This window comes from Gobio gobio (genome assembly GCF_949357685.1).
Source record: "Gobio gobio genome assembly, chromosome: 14".
Lineage (NCBI taxonomy): Eukaryota > Metazoa > Chordata > Actinopteri > Cypriniformes > Gobionidae > Gobio > Gobio gobio.
Genome location: NC_137107.1, coordinates 21,483,969 through 21,503,419, shown reverse-complemented (window position 1 = coordinate 21,503,419; position 19,451 = coordinate 21,483,969). Strand labels below are relative to the sequence as shown.

Below are 19,451 nucleotides of genomic sequence, written 5' to 3'. Positions count from 1 at the left end.
AACCGCACCAGAGTTTGTTTGGAAGTGGAATGAGACCCATCTTTTCAGTGGTCTCTGCCCGCTTGTTTGGTGCGCACAAGGGTTCAGATGGTAGCGTTCACACTTATTCAAATGAACCACACTAACAGAGCAATTGCACCAGAGTTTGTTTTAATTGAACCAAACGTGCCAAGTGAGAACACACCCTTTGTTAATTTATCGGATCAGCTAGGAAAACATCTTAAAACCTTATTGGATTAACAATATGAATCCACACAATCATTGTACAATTGTAACCTTGGATCTGTCTTGCCTTATAGAGATGGCCAAACGTGTGGCTAACATCCTCCGAGTGGTTTTGAGTCTCCGGCAGGATGGTGAAGGCACCCCAGACCCCAGACACATCCCTCTTTGCCAGCTTGCTCCACACATTGCACGTCTACCCATGCCAGAGGACTATGCTTTAGAGGAACTCCGCAGCCTTACTCAGTCATACCTGCAAGAGTATGTCATCAGTCACTGAATATCAAGATATAGGTTTCTCGATCAGTTCTGCCGAAGTAACATGAGTCTTGAGTGGAATTACCTTCAGCACTCCCAATTATATGGCTGTTTCAGGCCGTGGTTGAACTTTCGACACATATTTAGGCACAATACTTGTGAATAAAGCATTCCCGTGTGTGTTTGTGTAGGAGCTTTTTTTTTCTTTCTTCAAATGCTGTTTTGTAGTCATAGACATGATTTGTGTGAGTGTCTTTAATAATTAAAGTATCTATTTGAATACATCTGTCGACTCAGTCTGCCTAAGATACTCAGCGGGAAAATGCCAGGTATGAGAACAATACATTTGTCTATTCAGTTTCATTGTGAAGTATCATCTGGTCCATTCAAAGCTAAATATAATAGTGTTAGTGTGTATTTAGAGCCTACCTTGTACAATTCATAAAGACGCAAAAAATGGAACGTTTTTCTTTTTTCAGCCATAGTGTTTTTAAAATCTTAGTGTAAACATGTGTGTATACCTTTTGTAAGTACAGTATTTTTATTGTTCCCATTGACTGCCTTCGTGTATAAGTTGCAAGCGTGCTTCTGTGTAAATGATAAAGGTTTCTCGACCTGTAATTTTTTTTGTTTTTTTTGTTCAGAGATTAAGAATTTATTAAAAATTAATCTCCTGGCACCAAAAATATATGGCAACAATAAAAATGTAAACGTGTGGGCATATGTCTATTTTTGTAGGATTTTCAACATGTTGATCTGGAGAACCTTATTCTTAAAGGTTTACTTAATGTAAAACTAAGTAAAGTCACTGCTATTGATCAAATAAGTTCATAGAAATATATTTTGGGGTTTCTAAAGTGTTCAACAATATGTGACTGGCGATTCTTATTAAACTTTAATCAAAGTCCACTTGACATCTCTTCTGACTAGGATAGGGTTTCGCTGATGTAATTACATTACAGCATTTTTGGGAACCCTTCTTCCTCTCAGGTTTTTTGTTGTTGTTTTTTTTAGTGCTACAAATGCTCCAGCCTATAGTAGTCTGCTTGTTTCATGTAATTTTTATTTTCTAAAAAAACATTGTAAACATTAAACTTGGTTTATGACAGAATATGCTTCACATAATTAAGGGGTGCGTGTTTGTGGCTGATTATAGTTGTGCATGAATGTGCTTTTTTTTTCCCTTTTAATTATAAAACTACAAATAAAATACTTTGAATTTCTAATAAAATTTGTGTGTGTTTTATAAATAGTGGGGTACAAAAGTGATAACAATGTAAAAATGCTTATTTTATGGCAGAAACACCAGCTGACGATAGAGAGAGAGTTGGATATAGAAAGAGAGATAGTACTTTTCCTCAAAAGTGTTCTCTCAGTACTCTTGTCTCCACTAATACGCAATGCATTACTACAACTAACACAACGCTCCCACTTTTCCACAAAACAAGAGTCGATTATCAGAACTCCAGTATCTAGTACTGAAACTCTTAGTCATCGCTACTAACTAGCACGCGACACTTCTCTTGCCTCGCGCATGGATCTTGCGCTGCCCACCTGGATTAAACAATACGGTACTGAACTATGGGAATGCCTGAGGAAAGCTGCATCTACCTTCACGAGACCACAGAAGAGTTTTTATTTCTCAGTCACGCCACAAAATGAATCCACGTGCTATTTTGGCTTCTTTCCATTTGATTGCCACCATTGGTTTTATTCCAGGTAAGACGGTGTATTTTTCCTTTTCAGCTATATCTCGGCTATATCCTAGTTTGGACAAGATCATAATTACTAGTTATTGACATAACTGACATTATAGTGCCTTATAGCCTGCTCATATGTACTGTAGGCTGTGTTTATGTCTATTTTACGTTGTTTTTTTGTGCAATTTTTGGTCCCAGAGGTTATATTTGCTTTTAATTTTGTCTGTTTGTATTTGGTAACGTTAGATCTAGCCATATGAATTTGAATCCTTAAATAATACACTTATTCAAAACAAATATTAACCTAATTCCATGTGATAAAGACTGAAGATGCTGAATTAAGATCTTGCATTTACAGCTAATTTCAACATGATTGTTCTCCTAAATATTTAATATAACTAAAATGTGTGTTATATTCTCATCAAACTGATCGATCTGACATGTTCTTCAAGCCCACTGATAAATAATAATGTTTAGAATTCCATAGAGGCATGAAAAGACCAGCAGTTCCCTTATTAAGGCTACATATTTTATTCCCTTTGGAATATGGTGTTTTTTTCTCCTGGGATTGGTTACTGTGTGTATATTGGTGATTTGAAATGTACACATTGGACATTAGACAATTGCACTCATTCTCAAGTCCACACATCCTAAGCAACTTCTTACTAAAGATAAATGTAATGTATCATGTATTATTATATTTACTATCTTTTCCCAAATAGTAAGCCTATATATGACCCACAGAGTCCTTAAAGCATTTCTGCATTTTGTCTGAAGAAGCAACTTTGACACCAGTGTTTCTGTTCACATGAATTTAACACTTTCTGGACACTTGCTGCTCAGTTCATGCTGCAGGATGGCAGCGCTGCCAGCTGGATCTCACACATCCTTTTCACACCACAGCCTCCATTTTTATCTTTCATTAGAGCGCTATTTTGTCTGGCACTTGGAGTGAATTGATTCGCCAGTGAAAGCGCTGACCAAACTTATCCTCGGAGAACAGGAGGGAGTAATTGATTCAATGTGCCTGTTCACTAGTTCCCCTGCTGCACCCAGTGTGGCCGTAGTTCAATAAAATATATAGACTGCAGTTTGAAAGGTTGTTGTAGCTCTCCTGTTACTGGCGCTTTTTGGTAAAGTCGGTTATGATAAAGCATTCTCATTCATCAGGCCGTCCTGAGCTGGCAGCCAAATCATATTTTATAGCTCTGAACAACAGTTTAACACCCAGCTGGTCACTAATAAGAAAATGAACGAGTGAAAATGTACAAGTAGATGTACAAGCCAGCAGCCATATCACCCTGTAGCCCAAGACTGGTTTCCCACTGAAGCTAAGCAGGGCTGAGCCTGGTTAGTACCTGGAGGGAAAACTAGGTAGCAGCTGGTAGAGGTGTTAGTGAGGCCAGCAGGGGGTGCTCACCCTGTGGTCTGTGTGGGTCCTAACGCCCCAGTATAGTGATGGGGACACTATACTGTAACAAGCACCGTCCTTCGGATGAGACGTTAAACCGAGGTCCTGACTCTCTGTGGTCATTAAAAATCCCAGGATGTCCTTCGATAAAGAGTAGGGGTGTAACCCCGGCATCCTGGCCAAAATTTGCCCATTGGCCCCTGTCCATCATGGCCTCCTAATCATCCCCATATATATATACGATTGGTATCATCCCTCAGTCTCCTCTCCTCCAATCAGCTGGTGTGTGGTGGGCGTACTGGCGCAATATGGCTGCTGTCGCATCATCCAGGTGGATGCTGCACATTGGTGGTGGTTGAGGAGATTCCCCCCTTCTATGTAAAAGCGCTTTGAGTGAGTGCCTAGAAAAGCGCTATATAAATGTAATTAATTATTATTTATTATTATTATTATTATTAAGTGTAATGCTTTGCTGAATGATGTTATTCTTGTTTATTTGTCCTACAGACAAATCCAAGTGTCAGCAAGAATCAAAGAGAATTTGGGAAATCGATACAGGGAATATTTTCATTTTATTCAACATAAAACGCAACAAAGTAATTAAAAGACGGCACCATTACTGACTATAGAGAGCTAAAGGGTATTATTGGCTTATCGTAGCAAATGCCTTAAGTGCTCAAATTATTCTTTATCAGCCCTAGACACTCACCAAACTATTCCATCACAAGCCACCAAGCTCATAAAGGATGTGAGAATAGCCATTTTACTCAATATACTCAAGGAACGACCATTTGACTTTGTGCCTTAAAGGGATAGTTCACCCAAAAAATGAAAATTTGATGTTTTTCTGCTTACCCCTAAGGCATCCAAGATGTAGGTGTCTTCGTTTCTTCAGTAGAACACAAATGAAGATTTTTAACTCCAACCGTTGCTGTGTGTCACTCATATCATGCTTGCCAATGGGGTCGAATTCTATTAGAGTAAGCAAAACATGGACAGACAACTTCAAATTAAACCCCGCGGCTTGTGACGACACATTGAAGTCTTAAGACACGAAACGATCGGTTTCTGAGAGAAACCGAGCGGTATTTATGCAAATATATCACCTCATATCAGACGAACGCTTCAGCTCTGCAGACTGCCATCACTTCCCGTGTGTGAGGTCAAAATTCTGGCCGGGTCATAGATATATACATAGATGCCTCATTCAAGCGATCCACGCCATGATCCACGCAGGCACTAATGAGGTATCTATGTATATATCTATGACCCGGCCAGAATTTTGACCTCACACACGGGAAGTGATGGCAGTCTGCAGAGCTGAAGCGTTCGTCTGATATGAGGTGATATATTTGCATAAATACCGCTCGGTTTCTCTCAGAAACCGATCGTTTCGTGTCTTAAAGGATTAGTTCACCCAAAAATGAAAATTCTGTCATTAATTACTCACCCTCATGTCGTTGGACACCCGTAAGACCTCCGTTCATATTCGGAACACAAATGAAGATATTTTAGTGTAAAGCTGATGCTGAGAAAGGCTTCAGATAGGCCTCCATTGGCATTCAGTACATTGACACTTCCAAGACCCATAAAAGGCACTAAAAACGTCGTTACAAAGTCTATCTCACCACAGTGGCTCTACAATAATCATACAATGCGACGACAATAGTTTTTGTGCGCAAAAAAAAATCAAAATAACACCTTTATCCAACTTGTTCTCGACTTCCGTGTATGCCTCCACGACGCATGCGCGAGAATATGACGTAGCGCCGGTGTTCGGGAATCCATGAAATACACACTTAAGCCCCATTTTGAGCACTACGCCGAGACCTAAAGCACGATCAATGTAGAATCCAACAGCTTAGACACGCGCGTCTTCCTCTGCTCGTAAACAAATCGCTTCTGGGTCATATGTCCGAACGCCGGATCTGCGTCATATTCTCGCGCATGCGTCGTGGAGGCACACACGGAAGTCGAGAACAAGTTGGATAAAGGTGTTATTTTGAATTTTTTTTGTGCACAAAAACTATTGTCGTCACATTGTAAGATTATTGTAGAGCCACTGTGGTGAGATAGACTTTGTAACGACGTTTTAAGTGCCTTTCATGGATCTTGGAAGTGTCAATGTACTGAATGCCAATGGAGGCCTGATTGAAGCCTTTCTCAGCATCAGCTTTCAACTAAAATATCTTCATTTGTGTTCCGAATATGAACGGAGGACTTACGGGTGTCCAACGACATGAGGGTGAGTAATTAATGACAGAATTTTCATTTTTGGGTGAACTAACCCTTTAAGACATCAATGTGTCGTCACGAGCCGCGGGGTTTAATTTGAAGTTGTCTGTCCATGTTTTTTTTACTCTAATAGAATTAGACCCCATCGACAAGCATTATATGAGTGACATACAGCAACGGTTGGAGTTAAAAATCTTAATTTGTGTTCTACTGAAGAAACGAAGACACCTACATCTTGAATGCCTTAGAAATTTTTGATTTTGGGTGAACTATCCCTTTAATTGATTAATCAATCTAAATAAAACAAATCGGCCAAATCTAAATCACTTTCCTCTTGCTTTTCGGCAGTGTGTTTGTGTGCCCAGGGGAAATATGCGTTCAAGCTGCTGAATGATTTATTTGTGAATTACACCAGTGCATTGAGGCCTGTAGAGGACACGGACAACATCATTAACGTCACCTTGCAGATCACTCTCTCCCAGATCATTGATATGGTAATGACACTCGGTCAATCACATGTTCCTTCTCATTCTCTCTCTCTGTCTTTTTGATGTCTTATTTCGCTGCTTTGCATAAGATCTTTAACTTTGAATTTGAATTGTGCTGTCTGAGCAAATATGGCAACTCTTTTATTCTTTTACTACAGGTAATGTATTTGTTTTTATAAATAAAATGTTATATAAAGTAGATAATTATATATGATCAACCCCCTCTGTAAAAACCTTCAGAATATAGATTGCATTAAATATACAGTATATTGCCAAAAGTATTGGGACACCCCTCCGAATCATTGAATTCAGATGTTCCAATCACACACCTAGGCATGAAGACTGCTTTTACAAACATTTGTGAAAGAATGGGTCACTCTCAGGAGCTCAGTAAATTTAGGCATGGTACCATGATAGGTCGTCACCTGTGTAATAAGTCCATTTGTGAAATTTCCTCACTATTAAATATTCTACGGTCAACTGTTAGTTTTATTATAACAAAGTGGAAGCAATTGGGAACAACAACAACTTAGCCACGAAGTGGTAGGCTACAAAAAAATCACAGAGCAGGGTCAGCGCATGCTGAGGTGCACAGTGCGCAGAAGTCGCCAACTTTCTGCAGAGTCAATAGCTACAGACCTCCAAACTTCGTGTGGCCTTCAGATTAGCTCAAGAACAGTGTATAGAGAGCTTCATGGAATGGGTTTTCATGGCCAAGCAGCTGCATCCAAGCCTTACATCACCAAGTGCAATGCAAAGTGTCGGATGCAGTGGTGTAAAGCACTCCGACCACTGATGGAGACGTGTTCTCTGGAGTGACGAATCACGCTTCTCTGTCTGGTAATCTGATGGACGAGTCTGGGTTTGGCGGTTGTCAGGAGAACGATACTTGCCTGACTGCATTGTGCCAAGTGTAAAGTTTGATTATGGTGTGGGGTGTTTTTTCAGGGGTTGGGTTTTGCCCCTTAGTTCCAGTTAAATGAACTCTTAATGCTTCAGCACAAATACATTTTGGACAGTTTCATGCTCTCAACTTTGATGGAACAGTTTGGGGATGGCCCCTTCCTGTTCCAACATGACTGCACACCAGTGAACAAACCAAGGTCCATAAAGACATGGATGAGCGAGTTTGGTGTGGAGGATCTTGACTGGCCTGCACAGACTCCTGACCTCAACCCGATAGAACACCTTTGGGATGAATTAGAGCGGAGACTGCGTGCCAGGCCTTCCTGTCCAACATCAGTGCCTGACCTCACAAATGCGCTTCTAGAAGAATGGTCAAAAATTCCCACAAACACACTCCTAAACCTTGCGGAAAGCCTTCCCAGAAGAGTTGAAGCTGTTATAGCTGCAAAGGGTGGGCCAACTCCATATTATACCCCCACGGATTAAGAATGGAATGTCATTAAAGTTCATGTGCATGAAAAGGCAGGCGTCCCAAAACTTTTGGCAATATAGTGTATTAAAATAAATGTGCTAAAAATGCAATATTTGTATTCATGTTGGTATCATACGATTTTGAATTTTTTTTTTTTAAAGTGCCCCTATTATGCTACACTATACACACTGTAAAGACAGTAGCGATGATGCCAATTTTACGCCAATCCCAGTGCGAGTCTGAATCGATGAAACATTGGAAGAACTAGTTATTCAATCTGAACCTTGAGCAGGATGTTTCTCAGTACTACTCAGTTTGAGGTACATTATGAGATGTTTCAACTGCAATTCCTCACCATCAACAGTGTGCGTCCAGCAACAAAGCTGTGTGTGTGTTTCTAATTTATTGAGGTGCATATGCGGGAACTTTATCAATAACAGCGCATACGTTAGCCAAGCACTAATGTGAATGAATGATTTAAGTTTGCAAAACAAATTTTGTTCCATCCTTTATCTTTACTCAAAGTAGTAAGAATGACAGACAATCTGCATTAATAGACACAGTTTTAGGTAATAGTGGCCCACAGCTGATTTACAGTAGTATTTCAGTAAGACAGTAATAACGTGAGTTAGCCGGTTAGTCAGGTACCTACACAATATGAAACACAATAACCACATTGTAGAGCACAGCGTTTTCTCGACATGATGCTATTCAGTATCCTCTGGAATCAGCTACAGTTTTTGACGTGGTTCAAGTTTTCCCTGCTGTCTGTGCGTGCAATAAGTGGACGGGCAATATGCTAATGTTTCGTCTTCACATCACAACGAAAAACGATTTATTTAATTGACTCAGAGTTGACTCTTTCTTTTGAGAGACTAACTTTATATACGGTGCACTTTCAGATTTAAAACATTGCAGGATGTTTTCATTCACTTAGAACTATGTTACACACTACATGCAAGGTCATTTTCAAAAATCCATAATAGGGGCACTTTAAAATGTCAGCAAATACAACCAAGTCAAAGGTAATGAATATTTTCATTTTCCTTGAATACACCAGGTGTACACATTTAATCATTATAAATAAAATAAAAAACACAGACCTTACTGACATTGACACAATAAGTGCCTACAGGGGTCATCTCGGTTTTCATTTTACACCAAACTTGATACACTTTTAATAATGATAATAATAAACTTTATTTTATAAAGCGCCTTTAAAAGCAGCTTCTCAAAGCACTGTGCACAAAATAAACAATATACAATAGATAAAAGTAAAGATGAGGGGGGGAAAACACATCAAACATCAACAAGCAAATGCTAGTTTAAAAAAGTATGTCTTAATTTGAATTTTAAAAATGGCATAGAGCAGGCATTAATTAGACTTTTTTGTTTGTTTTTGTTTGTTTGTTTTTATACAATCTTTGGACATTTATACAACATAGACATTTTTAACTTCATGCCCCATAAAATAATAAAATGCCTAAATTCCTAAAACTAAAGTATGTTCATCATTCATGCAACTATTGTATGAATTGCATTTAATGTTTTTCAATACATTCTGACAGAAATATATTAATGTGTCATATCATTGAACATTTTAGCTATTTTTAACTGATTTATTGGATTACTGATTTATATATTTGTTAATATTAATATAATATGATAAAATATTAATATTAAGTTGTGAAATCTGTCTTTTTTTCCTAGGATGAAAGAAACCAGATCCTCACAACATATTTGTGGATTCGTCAGGTGTGGTTTGATGCCTACCTCACCTGGAATAAGACAGACTACGATGGGCTTGATACCATCCGTATACCTAGTAGTTATGTATGGAGACCCGATATTGTCCTATATAACAAGTAGGTCGGATTGGTATTGGGTTTCATCGTTTCAGCCACAAACTGTATGTCATGTCCTGTCCATCACTTGCAAAGGCTGTACATTCTTATGAACTGCTTGTTCATGGGAGTGTACAGTAAGTTTGCTGTTTTTTCTTCTCGTAACAAACTGCACTACATGGTTATCAGTTAATTCAATTTCAAACAAGTACAATTTTATGTTAATCAAATTAAATGTTTTGTTTTCTACATTTCTAAATCGTTACAGCTTTGGCCATAACATTGCAGCTTTGTCAAATGTAGGCAGAAAAATCTTAAAAGCTCTTTCCAAAGATTTAGCTGAGCTGAACTGGCCTGAACTTTCCTCTTATTAATTTTCATGGCTCATCATAGCAAAGCATTCTAGGACTAGTAATTAATTTATTGTTCATGTTCAGATTCTGACCTTTCAAAGGGCCCTCTCTCTTATATATATATAATATACACACACACTGATCAGACATAACATTATGACCTAATATTGTGTTGGCCCCCCTTTTGCTACCAGAACAGCCCTGATCCGTCAATGTGCTGTGGTATCTGGCACCAGGATGTTAGCAACAGATCCTTTAAGTCCTGTAAGTTGCGAGGTGGTGCCTCTATGGATCGGACTTGTTTGTTCAGCACATCCCACAGATGCTCGATTGGAATGCGATCTGGGAAATTTGGAGGCCAAGTCAACACCTTAAACTCATTGTGCTCCTCAAACCATTCCTGAACCATTTTTTCTTTGTGGCAGGGCACATTATCCTGCTGAAAGAGGCCACAGCCACAAGGGAATACTATTTCCATGAAAGGGTGTACATGGTCTGCTACAATGCTTAGGTAGGTGGTACATGTCAAAGTAACATCCACATGGATGGCAGGACCCAAGGTTTCCCAGCCGAACAAGTTTCAAAGCATCACACTGCCTCTGTCGGCTTGTCTTCTTCCCATAGTGCATCCTGGTGCCATGTGTTCCCCAGGTAAGCGACGCACACTCACCCGGCCATCCATGTGATGTATAAGAAAACGTGATTCATTAGACCTGGCCACCTTCTTCCATTGCACCGTGGTCCAGTTCTGATGCTCACGTGCCCACTGGTTGGTGCGTTCGCCGGTGAACAGGGGTCAGCATGGGCACCCTGACTGCGATGCACTGTGTATTCTGACACCTTTCTATCAGAACCAGCATTAACTTTTGAGCAATTTGAGCTAAAGCTCGTCTGTTTGATCAGGCCACACGGGCCAGCCATTGCTCCCCACGTGCATCATTGAGCCTTGGCCGCCCATGATCTTGTGGCTGGTTCACCACTGTTCCTTTCTTGGACCTCTTTTGATAGATACTGACCATTGCTGACAGGAAACACCCCACAAGAGCTGCAGTTTTGGAGATGCTCTGACCCAGTCATCTAGCCATCACAATTTGGCCCATGTCAAACTCACTGAAATCCTTATGCTTGCCCATTTTTCCTGCTTCTAACACATCAACTTTGAGGACAAATTGTTCACTTGCTGCCTAATATATCCCACCCACTAACAGGTGCCGTGATGAAGAGATAATCAGTGTTATTCACTTCACCGGTCATAATGTTATGCCAGATCTTTGTATATGGTTATATCCGTCTGGTTTGTCTTAGATAATTGTGGAATTATATAGCAAAAGTAAAATTATATGTATAAATAATTCTTTATAAATGTTATAGCAAAAAGTAATTTTCTAAATCAGCATTTTTGTCTTGTAATTTTTTTTAAATATACTTCAATAAGATCAGTATAACTGCATAATATTTGTTTGCAATGGTACATTTAATTTTTTTTACACAATTGACCAATATTTTTTTAAGCATACAGAAATATACAAATGTAAAGAAAACTAAATAATTTAATTGCCAATGGGGTAAACAATTTATAATTCAAGACATTATCTCAAAATAAGTCTTATCAAGCTTATATTTCTTATTAAATGTATTATATGTATCTTGCTTTAATGATGTTTAGATATTGGTCCTGGAAAACAAGGCAATAACACAGTTAAGAAAATTATTTTTATGCAGTGTCCAACAAGTCACCAATAAGAAGGCACTTAAGGTGAATATGTAAATGAAGAATATAACTATCAAAGATGATTCATGCATTCATTTTTGGTTTTAATTAGGGTTATCAAATGTTGAAAAGTGCTGACTATGACAATGATTTTATAGATTTTTTCTACCTTCTGCCCTCCAGTGCAGATGACCAGTTCTCCAGCTCTATGGAGACCAATGTGGTGATCCGCCATGATGGCCAGATTATGTGGGACCAGCCGGCAATATCTAAGAGCTCTTGCAAAGTGGATGTGTCTTTTTTCCCCTTTGATGCCCAGCAGTGCCGCCTCACCTTTGGCTCTTGGACCCACAACGGCAACCAGATGGACCTTCACAATGCCCTGGACAGTGCTGATCTGGCTGACTTTGTGGCGAACGTAGAATGGGAGGTTCTGGGAATGCCTGCTAAGAAGAACGTTATTCTCTATGGCTGCTGCTCAGACCCCTATCCAGATATCACCTACACACTTCACCTGAAGAGAAGAGCTTCCTTTTATATCTTCAATCTGCTCATTCCCTGCATGATGATCTCCTTCTTGGCTCCGCTGGGCTTCTACCTGCCAGCCGACTCAGGAGAGAAAGTGTCTTTAGGGGTCACAGTGTTACTAGCCCTTACTGTCTTCCAGCTTCTAGTCGCGGAGAGCATGCCTCCTTCAGAGAACGTGCCACTCATTGGTGAGATCCTGCCAAATAACTTTCACTTGTAATTGTACAAATTAGTTTTTATTATATAAATTAGTGTTTTTTGCTCATTAATAATTTTATCATTTTAATCTGTGGTTTTTAAACAAATGTTCAGCACAACACATAATTCACATTTATGCATTTGGCAGATGGGTTCAGCAGCATATACTGCATAAATAATGGATTAAAAACACATGCTTAAAACAAGATCAAGTTACTTGAAAAGCAAAATTTGGTTAGATAATATTTAGCAGATAATAATAAGACTTGCTTTCAGATAATTTATCATGAATTAAGTTGAATTAAGCATAATCAAAAATAATTTTAATCAAGGTTTTTGACATATGGGGTGAACAGAATTTGTATCTATCTGATTATTATTTAGACTGGGTAAACCCAGCCTGATCTGCTTGTAATCTGATTTCGCCCTGCAGCTCAGTCTGGAAACCTGTACATTAATTTCTACTGCTTCTGTTACACTTTTGCGGGAACCAATCACAGGCTGGCTTATCCACCTGGCACTCTTTTGGCGGGTTTAACACGATGACGGATAGAGAAGCGATGGGTCGTTGCCTGTTGATCACGCCTCTTGTGGTCTGATTGGTTGAAGGACTATCCAATTGCGTACAGTCATTTAATTTATGCCCGTTTATCACGCCTCTTGTGCAGTAGAAAATACAGAGCAGACTTTCCAGACCAATGTTCAATCTTAAATTGAGGAATTATTATTCCCACATCTTATTATTACTAAAATGAGGGAACAAATTTGTACAATGTGGCCATGATTTACTGAATTAATTATTAATATTTGTTCCCCCCTCATATCATGTGACATACAAAACGATATAATTCTAAGTTTGTACTCTTTAGCTTTTCACGAATTATGTTGAAGACATTATTTCTGTATCAAATACCATGACCATAAACAGTGAGTACCAACCAGTCTTACATTTGAGACAAAAGAGGGAAAAGAAACTGTTAAAGATATTTCTACGATTAGGGGATATATGTAATCTGTGTATTGTAATAGCTGAATTGCTTTTGCCCAATTACTGATATTGTTTTAGCGTGTTACCAAATATCATCCCAAGTGTCCTCAGTAATTGGAATTGATAATTACCTTTCCCATATTTTCAAGGTATTCAGTGTGTCTGTACAATTCATGCAGTATGAAGTAGAACTAAAGAATTTGACCTCAATTAACATCAAATGATGGACAATTAGAACCATAATTTGACCTCTTGGGTGCATGGTCTGTGTTAAAGTGTCTTTGGCTGGGTAAATCTGTTCTGGGACTTTTATTTCATACCCCAAAAACCGAGCACATGCTGTATAAATGTTTAGTCTTCTTCATTCAGCACAACACCCCCTTTAATTCCTTTGGTGTGCAATTAAGTGGTTCACCAAAGAGAAAATACCCCTATCCACAAGGACTGAAAGAAATAATTATCAGACTGTATCACATGCAAATAGGCTGCTGAAGCAATAAACAATGCGCCGTGGGTCAATAATTTTAATGAGCCTTCCTAATGAATCTAGGACTGCCTGCAACTGCTTTTATTAGCAAACTCACTATTGGAGTTGTAGCCCAGTCAATGGTTAAAGTTCACCTATTATGCTATTTTAAAGGTTCTTAATTTTGTTTTGGAGGTCTCCTACGGCAGGTTTACATGCATCAAACCTAAAAAAAAACACTTTAATTTTCTCATAACATACATTGCACATAACATTTTTACATGATTCTCAAACGGCTCGTCTCATGATTAAGTCTCTCTAAATCTCTTCTTTCCTCAAGCCTACTCTGCTCTGATTGGCCAGACGGCCCAGTCTGGTGTGATTGGTCTACCCATTACCATATCGGATTTTCAGCTCCGGGGGCTCAGCTCAGCGATTGTACACACTGTAAAGACAATAAAGATGGCGTCGATTTTACCATATCAATCCGAGCGCGAATCCTAAGATGAAACATTGGGAGAACTAGTTATTCAACCCGAAACGAACTTGAGCAGGACGTTTCTCCGTGATACACTACTGAGTTTGACATACATTATGAGTATCAGCAGTAACAATTGTCTGTCCATCAACAAACCAATGTGTATGTTTCTAATTTATTGCAGGTAGGAACATGTGGGAACTGTATCATTAACTGTATCAATAACAGCGCATATATGTTAAAGGGTTAGTTCACCCAAAAATGAAAATTCTGTCATTAATTACTCACCCTCATGTCGTTGGACACCCGTAAGACCTCCGTTCATATTCGGAACACAAATGAAGAAATTTTAGTTGAAAGCTGATGGCTGAGAAAGGCTTCACACAGGCCTCCATTGGCATTCAGTACATTGACACTTCCAAGATCCATGAAAGGCACTTAAAACGTCGTTACAAAGTCTATCTCACCACAGTGGCTCTACAATAATCATACAATGCGACGACAATAGTTTTTGTGCGCAAAAAAAAATCAAAATAACACCTTTATCCAACTTGTTCTCGACTTCCGTGTATGCCTCCACGACGCATGCGCGAGAATATGACGCAGATCCGGCGTTCGGACATATGACCCAGAAGCGATTTGTTTACGAGCAGAGGAAGACGCGCGTGTCTAAGCTGTTGGATTCTACATTGATCGTGCTTTAGGTCTCGGCGTAGTGCTCAAAATGGGGCTTAAGTGTGTATTTCATCGATTCCCGAACACCGGCGCTACGTCATATTCTCGCGCATGCGTCGTGGAGGCGCACACGGAAGACAAGAACAAGTTGGATAAAGGTGTTATTTTGATTTTTTTTTGCGCACAAAAACTATTGTCGTCGCATTGTATGATTATTGTAGAGCCACTGTGGTGAGATAGACTTTGTAACGACGTTTTAAGTGCCTTTCATGGATCTTGGAAGTGTCAATGTACTGAATGCCAATGGAGGCCTGTGTGAAGCCTTTCTCAGCCATCAGCTTTCAACTAAAATATCTTCATTTGTGTTCCGAATATGAACGGAGGTCTTACGGGTGTCCAACGACATGAGGGTGAGTAATTAATGACAGAATTTTCATTTTTGGGTGAACTAACCCTTTAACTGAGCACTACATGAAAGACTGACCTAACATTAAAGTTTGTAAAACAAATCTTGCTCCATCCTTTATAATTACTCAAAGTAGTGAGAACAACAGGAATATGCATTAATAGACACAGTTGTAAGGTAGGGACACACCAAACCAACGCCAAAGAACTAGCACTGTGTTGTCGCCTCGCGTCGGTGAAAAAAAACAGCTCCTGAACACACCAAAATGACTACAGGCGACTGTCAACAAGCACGCGCATTCTGTGCCTGTGTGTAAAGAAGATAACTGTCTATTTAAGCAGATATATTTGTCTATATTCTATTCGTCATTCAAAAAAGGAAAGCGAAACTAAGACTGCAACTATACAAACCATAAACAAAGCAGCGCTTGCTAACCGTTTTGAATATCAATCACGCTGATCACGTTCTTTATTCCATTTCGTTCATGTTATTATGAAAATATTTGTGCAGTGTTGCTCTGGTAAGATAATGTAAAAATATAACAGCCTTCTGTCTGTTCAGTTTTATGTTAGGGTTAGGGTTCTGTCTGTTTAGTTACTTGATTGCTTTCATCACTTTTGCTCTTATTCTCGTGCACTGACTCGTTTGCTAGCTGAACAGCCAATCAGAGTTCTCTCTCTCACAGATGGCCCGATGCCGATTCTGCATGTTGAATCAGCCCAAAAAAAAAACCCAACGATGCGTAACACACAGAAAAAACGAAGTCTGCCAATCCCCGAAGTTTCCCGACAGCCGACCGTTGGCTTGGTGTGTCGCAAAAAACACACAAAACGGGAAAGAGCTTTGAGATTGACTGTAAATCTGAAAAATCTGAGGTATAATTCAACAGACTGCCGAAAGCTACAGAAAAAGAGAAGCAAATGGATCGCTGCAATTCACAGAAACAACTGGAATCCAGACAGCGAAACGTGGATTTGCAGTTATCATTTTGTGTCAATGTGTTGCATTTTAGGGTAAAATCATACCCTATACACTCACCTAAAGGATTATTAGGAACACCATACTAATACTGTGTTTGACAACCTTTCGCCTTCAGAACTGCCTTAATTCTACGTGGCATTGATTCAACAAGGTGCTGAAAGCATTCTTTAGAAATGTTGGCCCATATTGATAGGATAGCATATTGCAGTTGATGGAGATTTGTGGGATGCACATCCAGGGCACGAAGCTCCCGTTCCACCACATCTCAAAGATGCTCTATTGGGTTGAGATCTGGTGACTGTGGTGGCCATTTTAGTACAGTGAACTCATTGTCATGTTCAAGAAACCAGTTTGAAATGATTCGAGCTTTGTGACATGGTGTATTACCCTGCAATTACCCTGAAGTAGCCATCAGAGGATTGGTACATGGTGGTCATAAAGGGCTGGACATGGTCAGTAACAATGCTCAAGTAGGCCATGGCATTTAAATGATGCCCCATTGGGCCTAAAGTATGCCAATAAAACATCCCCCACACCATTACACCACCACCACCAGCCTGCACAGTGGTAACAAGGCATGATGGATCCATGTTCTCATTCTGTTTACGCCAAATTCTGACTCTACCATCTGAATGTCTCAACAGAAATCGAGACTCATCAGACCAGGCAACATTTTTCCAATCTTCAACTGTCCAATTTTGGTGAGCTTATGCAAATTGTAGCCTCTTTTTCCTATTTGTAGTGGAGATGAGTGGTACCCGGTGGGGTCTTCTGCTGTTGTAGCCCATCCGCCTCAAGGTTGTGCGTGTTGTGGCTTCACAAATGCTTTGCTGCATACCTCGGTTGTAACGAGTGGTTATTTCAGTCAAAGTTGCTCTTCTATCAGCTTGAATCAGTCGGCCCATTCTCTTCAGACCTCTAGCATCAATAAGGCATTTTCACCCACAGGACTGCCGCATACAGGATGTTTTTCCCTTTTCACACCATTCTTTGTAAACCCTAGAAAAGGCTGTGCGTGAAAATCCCAGTAACTGAGCAGATTGTGAAATACTCAGACCGGCCCGTCTGGCACCAACAACCATGCCACGCTCAAAATTGCTTAAATCATCTTTCTTTCCCATTCTGACATTCATTTTGGAGTTCAGGAGATTGTCTTGCCCAGGACCACACCCCTAAATGCATTGAAGAAACTGCCATGTGATTGGTTGATTAGATAATTGCATTAATGAGAAATTGAACAGGTGTTCCTAATACTTCCTTATAGAGTGTATATTGTATTGTCAACTCATCAATTAAATATTTACCATTTTATATTCTGCATAATTAGATGTTTTTAAATAAACACAGACAAAAACTATAGGGCTGGACGATATGAAACTATATATAACATTGATCAGTGATCACCCGGATTTAGACCTACCTATATTGTTTTTATATAAAGCGTTCACAGGCAAATATTGCTTTATGTATTTCCCCGGCGTCGAATTCAGTCTCATAAATGTCAGGAAACACGATTCCTGGCTTATCCATGTCAATATCCATGGATCACTGGATCTTTGGTAAGTTGTAAGGAACACTATCGAGTCCAACCTTTAGTTTAAACTTATAATCGTTTGTTTTACTCACGTTTTCGCAGTTTCCCCTATTAAATCCAGTCATGCGGCAGACTCTTTTGCCACTCAGTCTTGGCTGAGGGAGCTTGTTCCGGCGGGAAAGTGGCATCAATACATACCCTCTATACAGGTCACGGAAGTGAGACTGGAATTCCTGACGACTCAATTAGCCGGTTCAGAGTTAATTCTTTAATTTAAGAGACAATCACTTTATCGTGCAATTTCGACTTTACAACTTTGCAGATCGTTTACATTCATAGACTGCTATCTTACACACTGCATGAAAGGTAATATTCGAAAAAGCATAGGGACACTTTAACATTGGAATAATTTACAGAAACTTTCCTCTTGAGGTCAGACAATCAATGACTTTCATGTCACACATAGTTTAAATATCAATTTAAAGTCCCAGTGAACCGGAAGTTGCAACTGATTTTATTTCAGTGCTGTGACGTATTTCCAAACGAAACAGAATATTGAATATAGGGCAGGGTTTTACTTCAGCGCTCCTCCTCTCCATCTCACGCTCATAGCAGACTAACGGTTGGAGGGGAGTGGTTAAGGATATTCAAAACCAAGCCGCCACACAGTCGTCATCGGAAAGGGAACGCCATTCAAGACCGGAAGTTACTTTTCAGATTTTGATTAAAGATTACCACAGCAAACAAATTTTTTTTTTTCATGGATTAGTTGTTCACCCTAAGACCTGTAATGTGGGCTAACAAAGTAAATAAGATCGATTTTGATTTCATGAGGACTTTAATACTAAAAGTTTTGAAATGAAGTCTGCTGTCTATGTTCATCAATTCCAATGTTTCCACAGGGAAATATTACATCGCCACAATGACCATGGTTACAGCTTCTACAGCCCTGACCATCTTCATAATGAACATTCACCACTGCGGACCAGAGGCCCAACCTGTTCCTACATGGGCACGTCGCTTTATCCTGCACTACCTGGCTCGGATTTGCTTCGTTTATGACATGGGTGAGGGCTGCCTTTCTGTGCACACAGACAAATCTGTGCAAAAGGGAAGCAACTGCACTATAAACGGCCAGGCTGGAGGCGAGGACTTCGCTCTGAAGGTACAAAGCATTTCAGCCAGCGATGGTTGCTCACAAAAGATAAAAGATAAATTAAATGAGGACGTCAGTCCAACCTTATCACTACGGCAAGGAAAGGAGTGCCACACTGGCTGGACAGATGGTACCTGTGTGGGCATTGACCATGGAGAGGTTGCGGGAGCTACAGGAGAGAGAGAGCTGGAGAGCGGAGCGGCTGGAAAAGAATCAGCGAAGAAAAGGGAGATGCTTGTTGAAGGTCAGTGTTTATGTCATCAGCAAAGCCTCTTGAGGAATATCGAGTACATTGCTAACTTTTATCATGAGCAGAAGGCCACACAGAGACGTAACGGGGAGTGGCGGAAAGTTGCCAAAGTCATGGATCGCTTCTTTATGTGGATATTTTTCATCATGGTCTTCCTGATGAGTTTGCTTATTATAGGGAAAGCTGTCTGA

The 19,451-nt window shown here is 39.7% G+C and overlaps 2 protein-coding genes across 5 annotated transcripts in view; both read left to right on the top strand.

Moving 5' to 3' along the window:
* Positions 1 to 1,199, top strand: part of nup98 (nucleoporin 98 and 96 precursor) — a 22,976-nt gene extending 21,777 nt beyond the window's left edge. For all 4 annotated transcript variants that reach the window (XM_079835543.1, XM_079835546.1, XM_079835544.1 and 1 more), the window contains exon 33: positions 300 to 1,199. In XM_079835543.1, coding sequence (XP_079691669.1) covers positions 300 to 502 — 203 coding nt within the window. In that variant the 3' untranslated portion in view covers positions 503 to 1,199. The remainder of the gene's footprint in view (positions 1 to 299) is intronic.
* Positions 803 to 19,451, top strand: LOC307137069 (neuronal acetylcholine receptor subunit alpha-10; the record flags this gene model as incomplete). Its single annotated transcript, XM_079834548.1, has 6 exons — positions 803 to 809; positions 2,077 to 2,199; positions 6,175 to 6,320; positions 9,403 to 9,557; positions 11,784 to 12,316; positions 18,757 to 19,451. 6 exons carry the CDS (start codon positions 803 to 805, stop codon positions 19,449 to 19,451), a joined length of 1,659 nt encoding a protein of 552 aa, XP_079690674.1.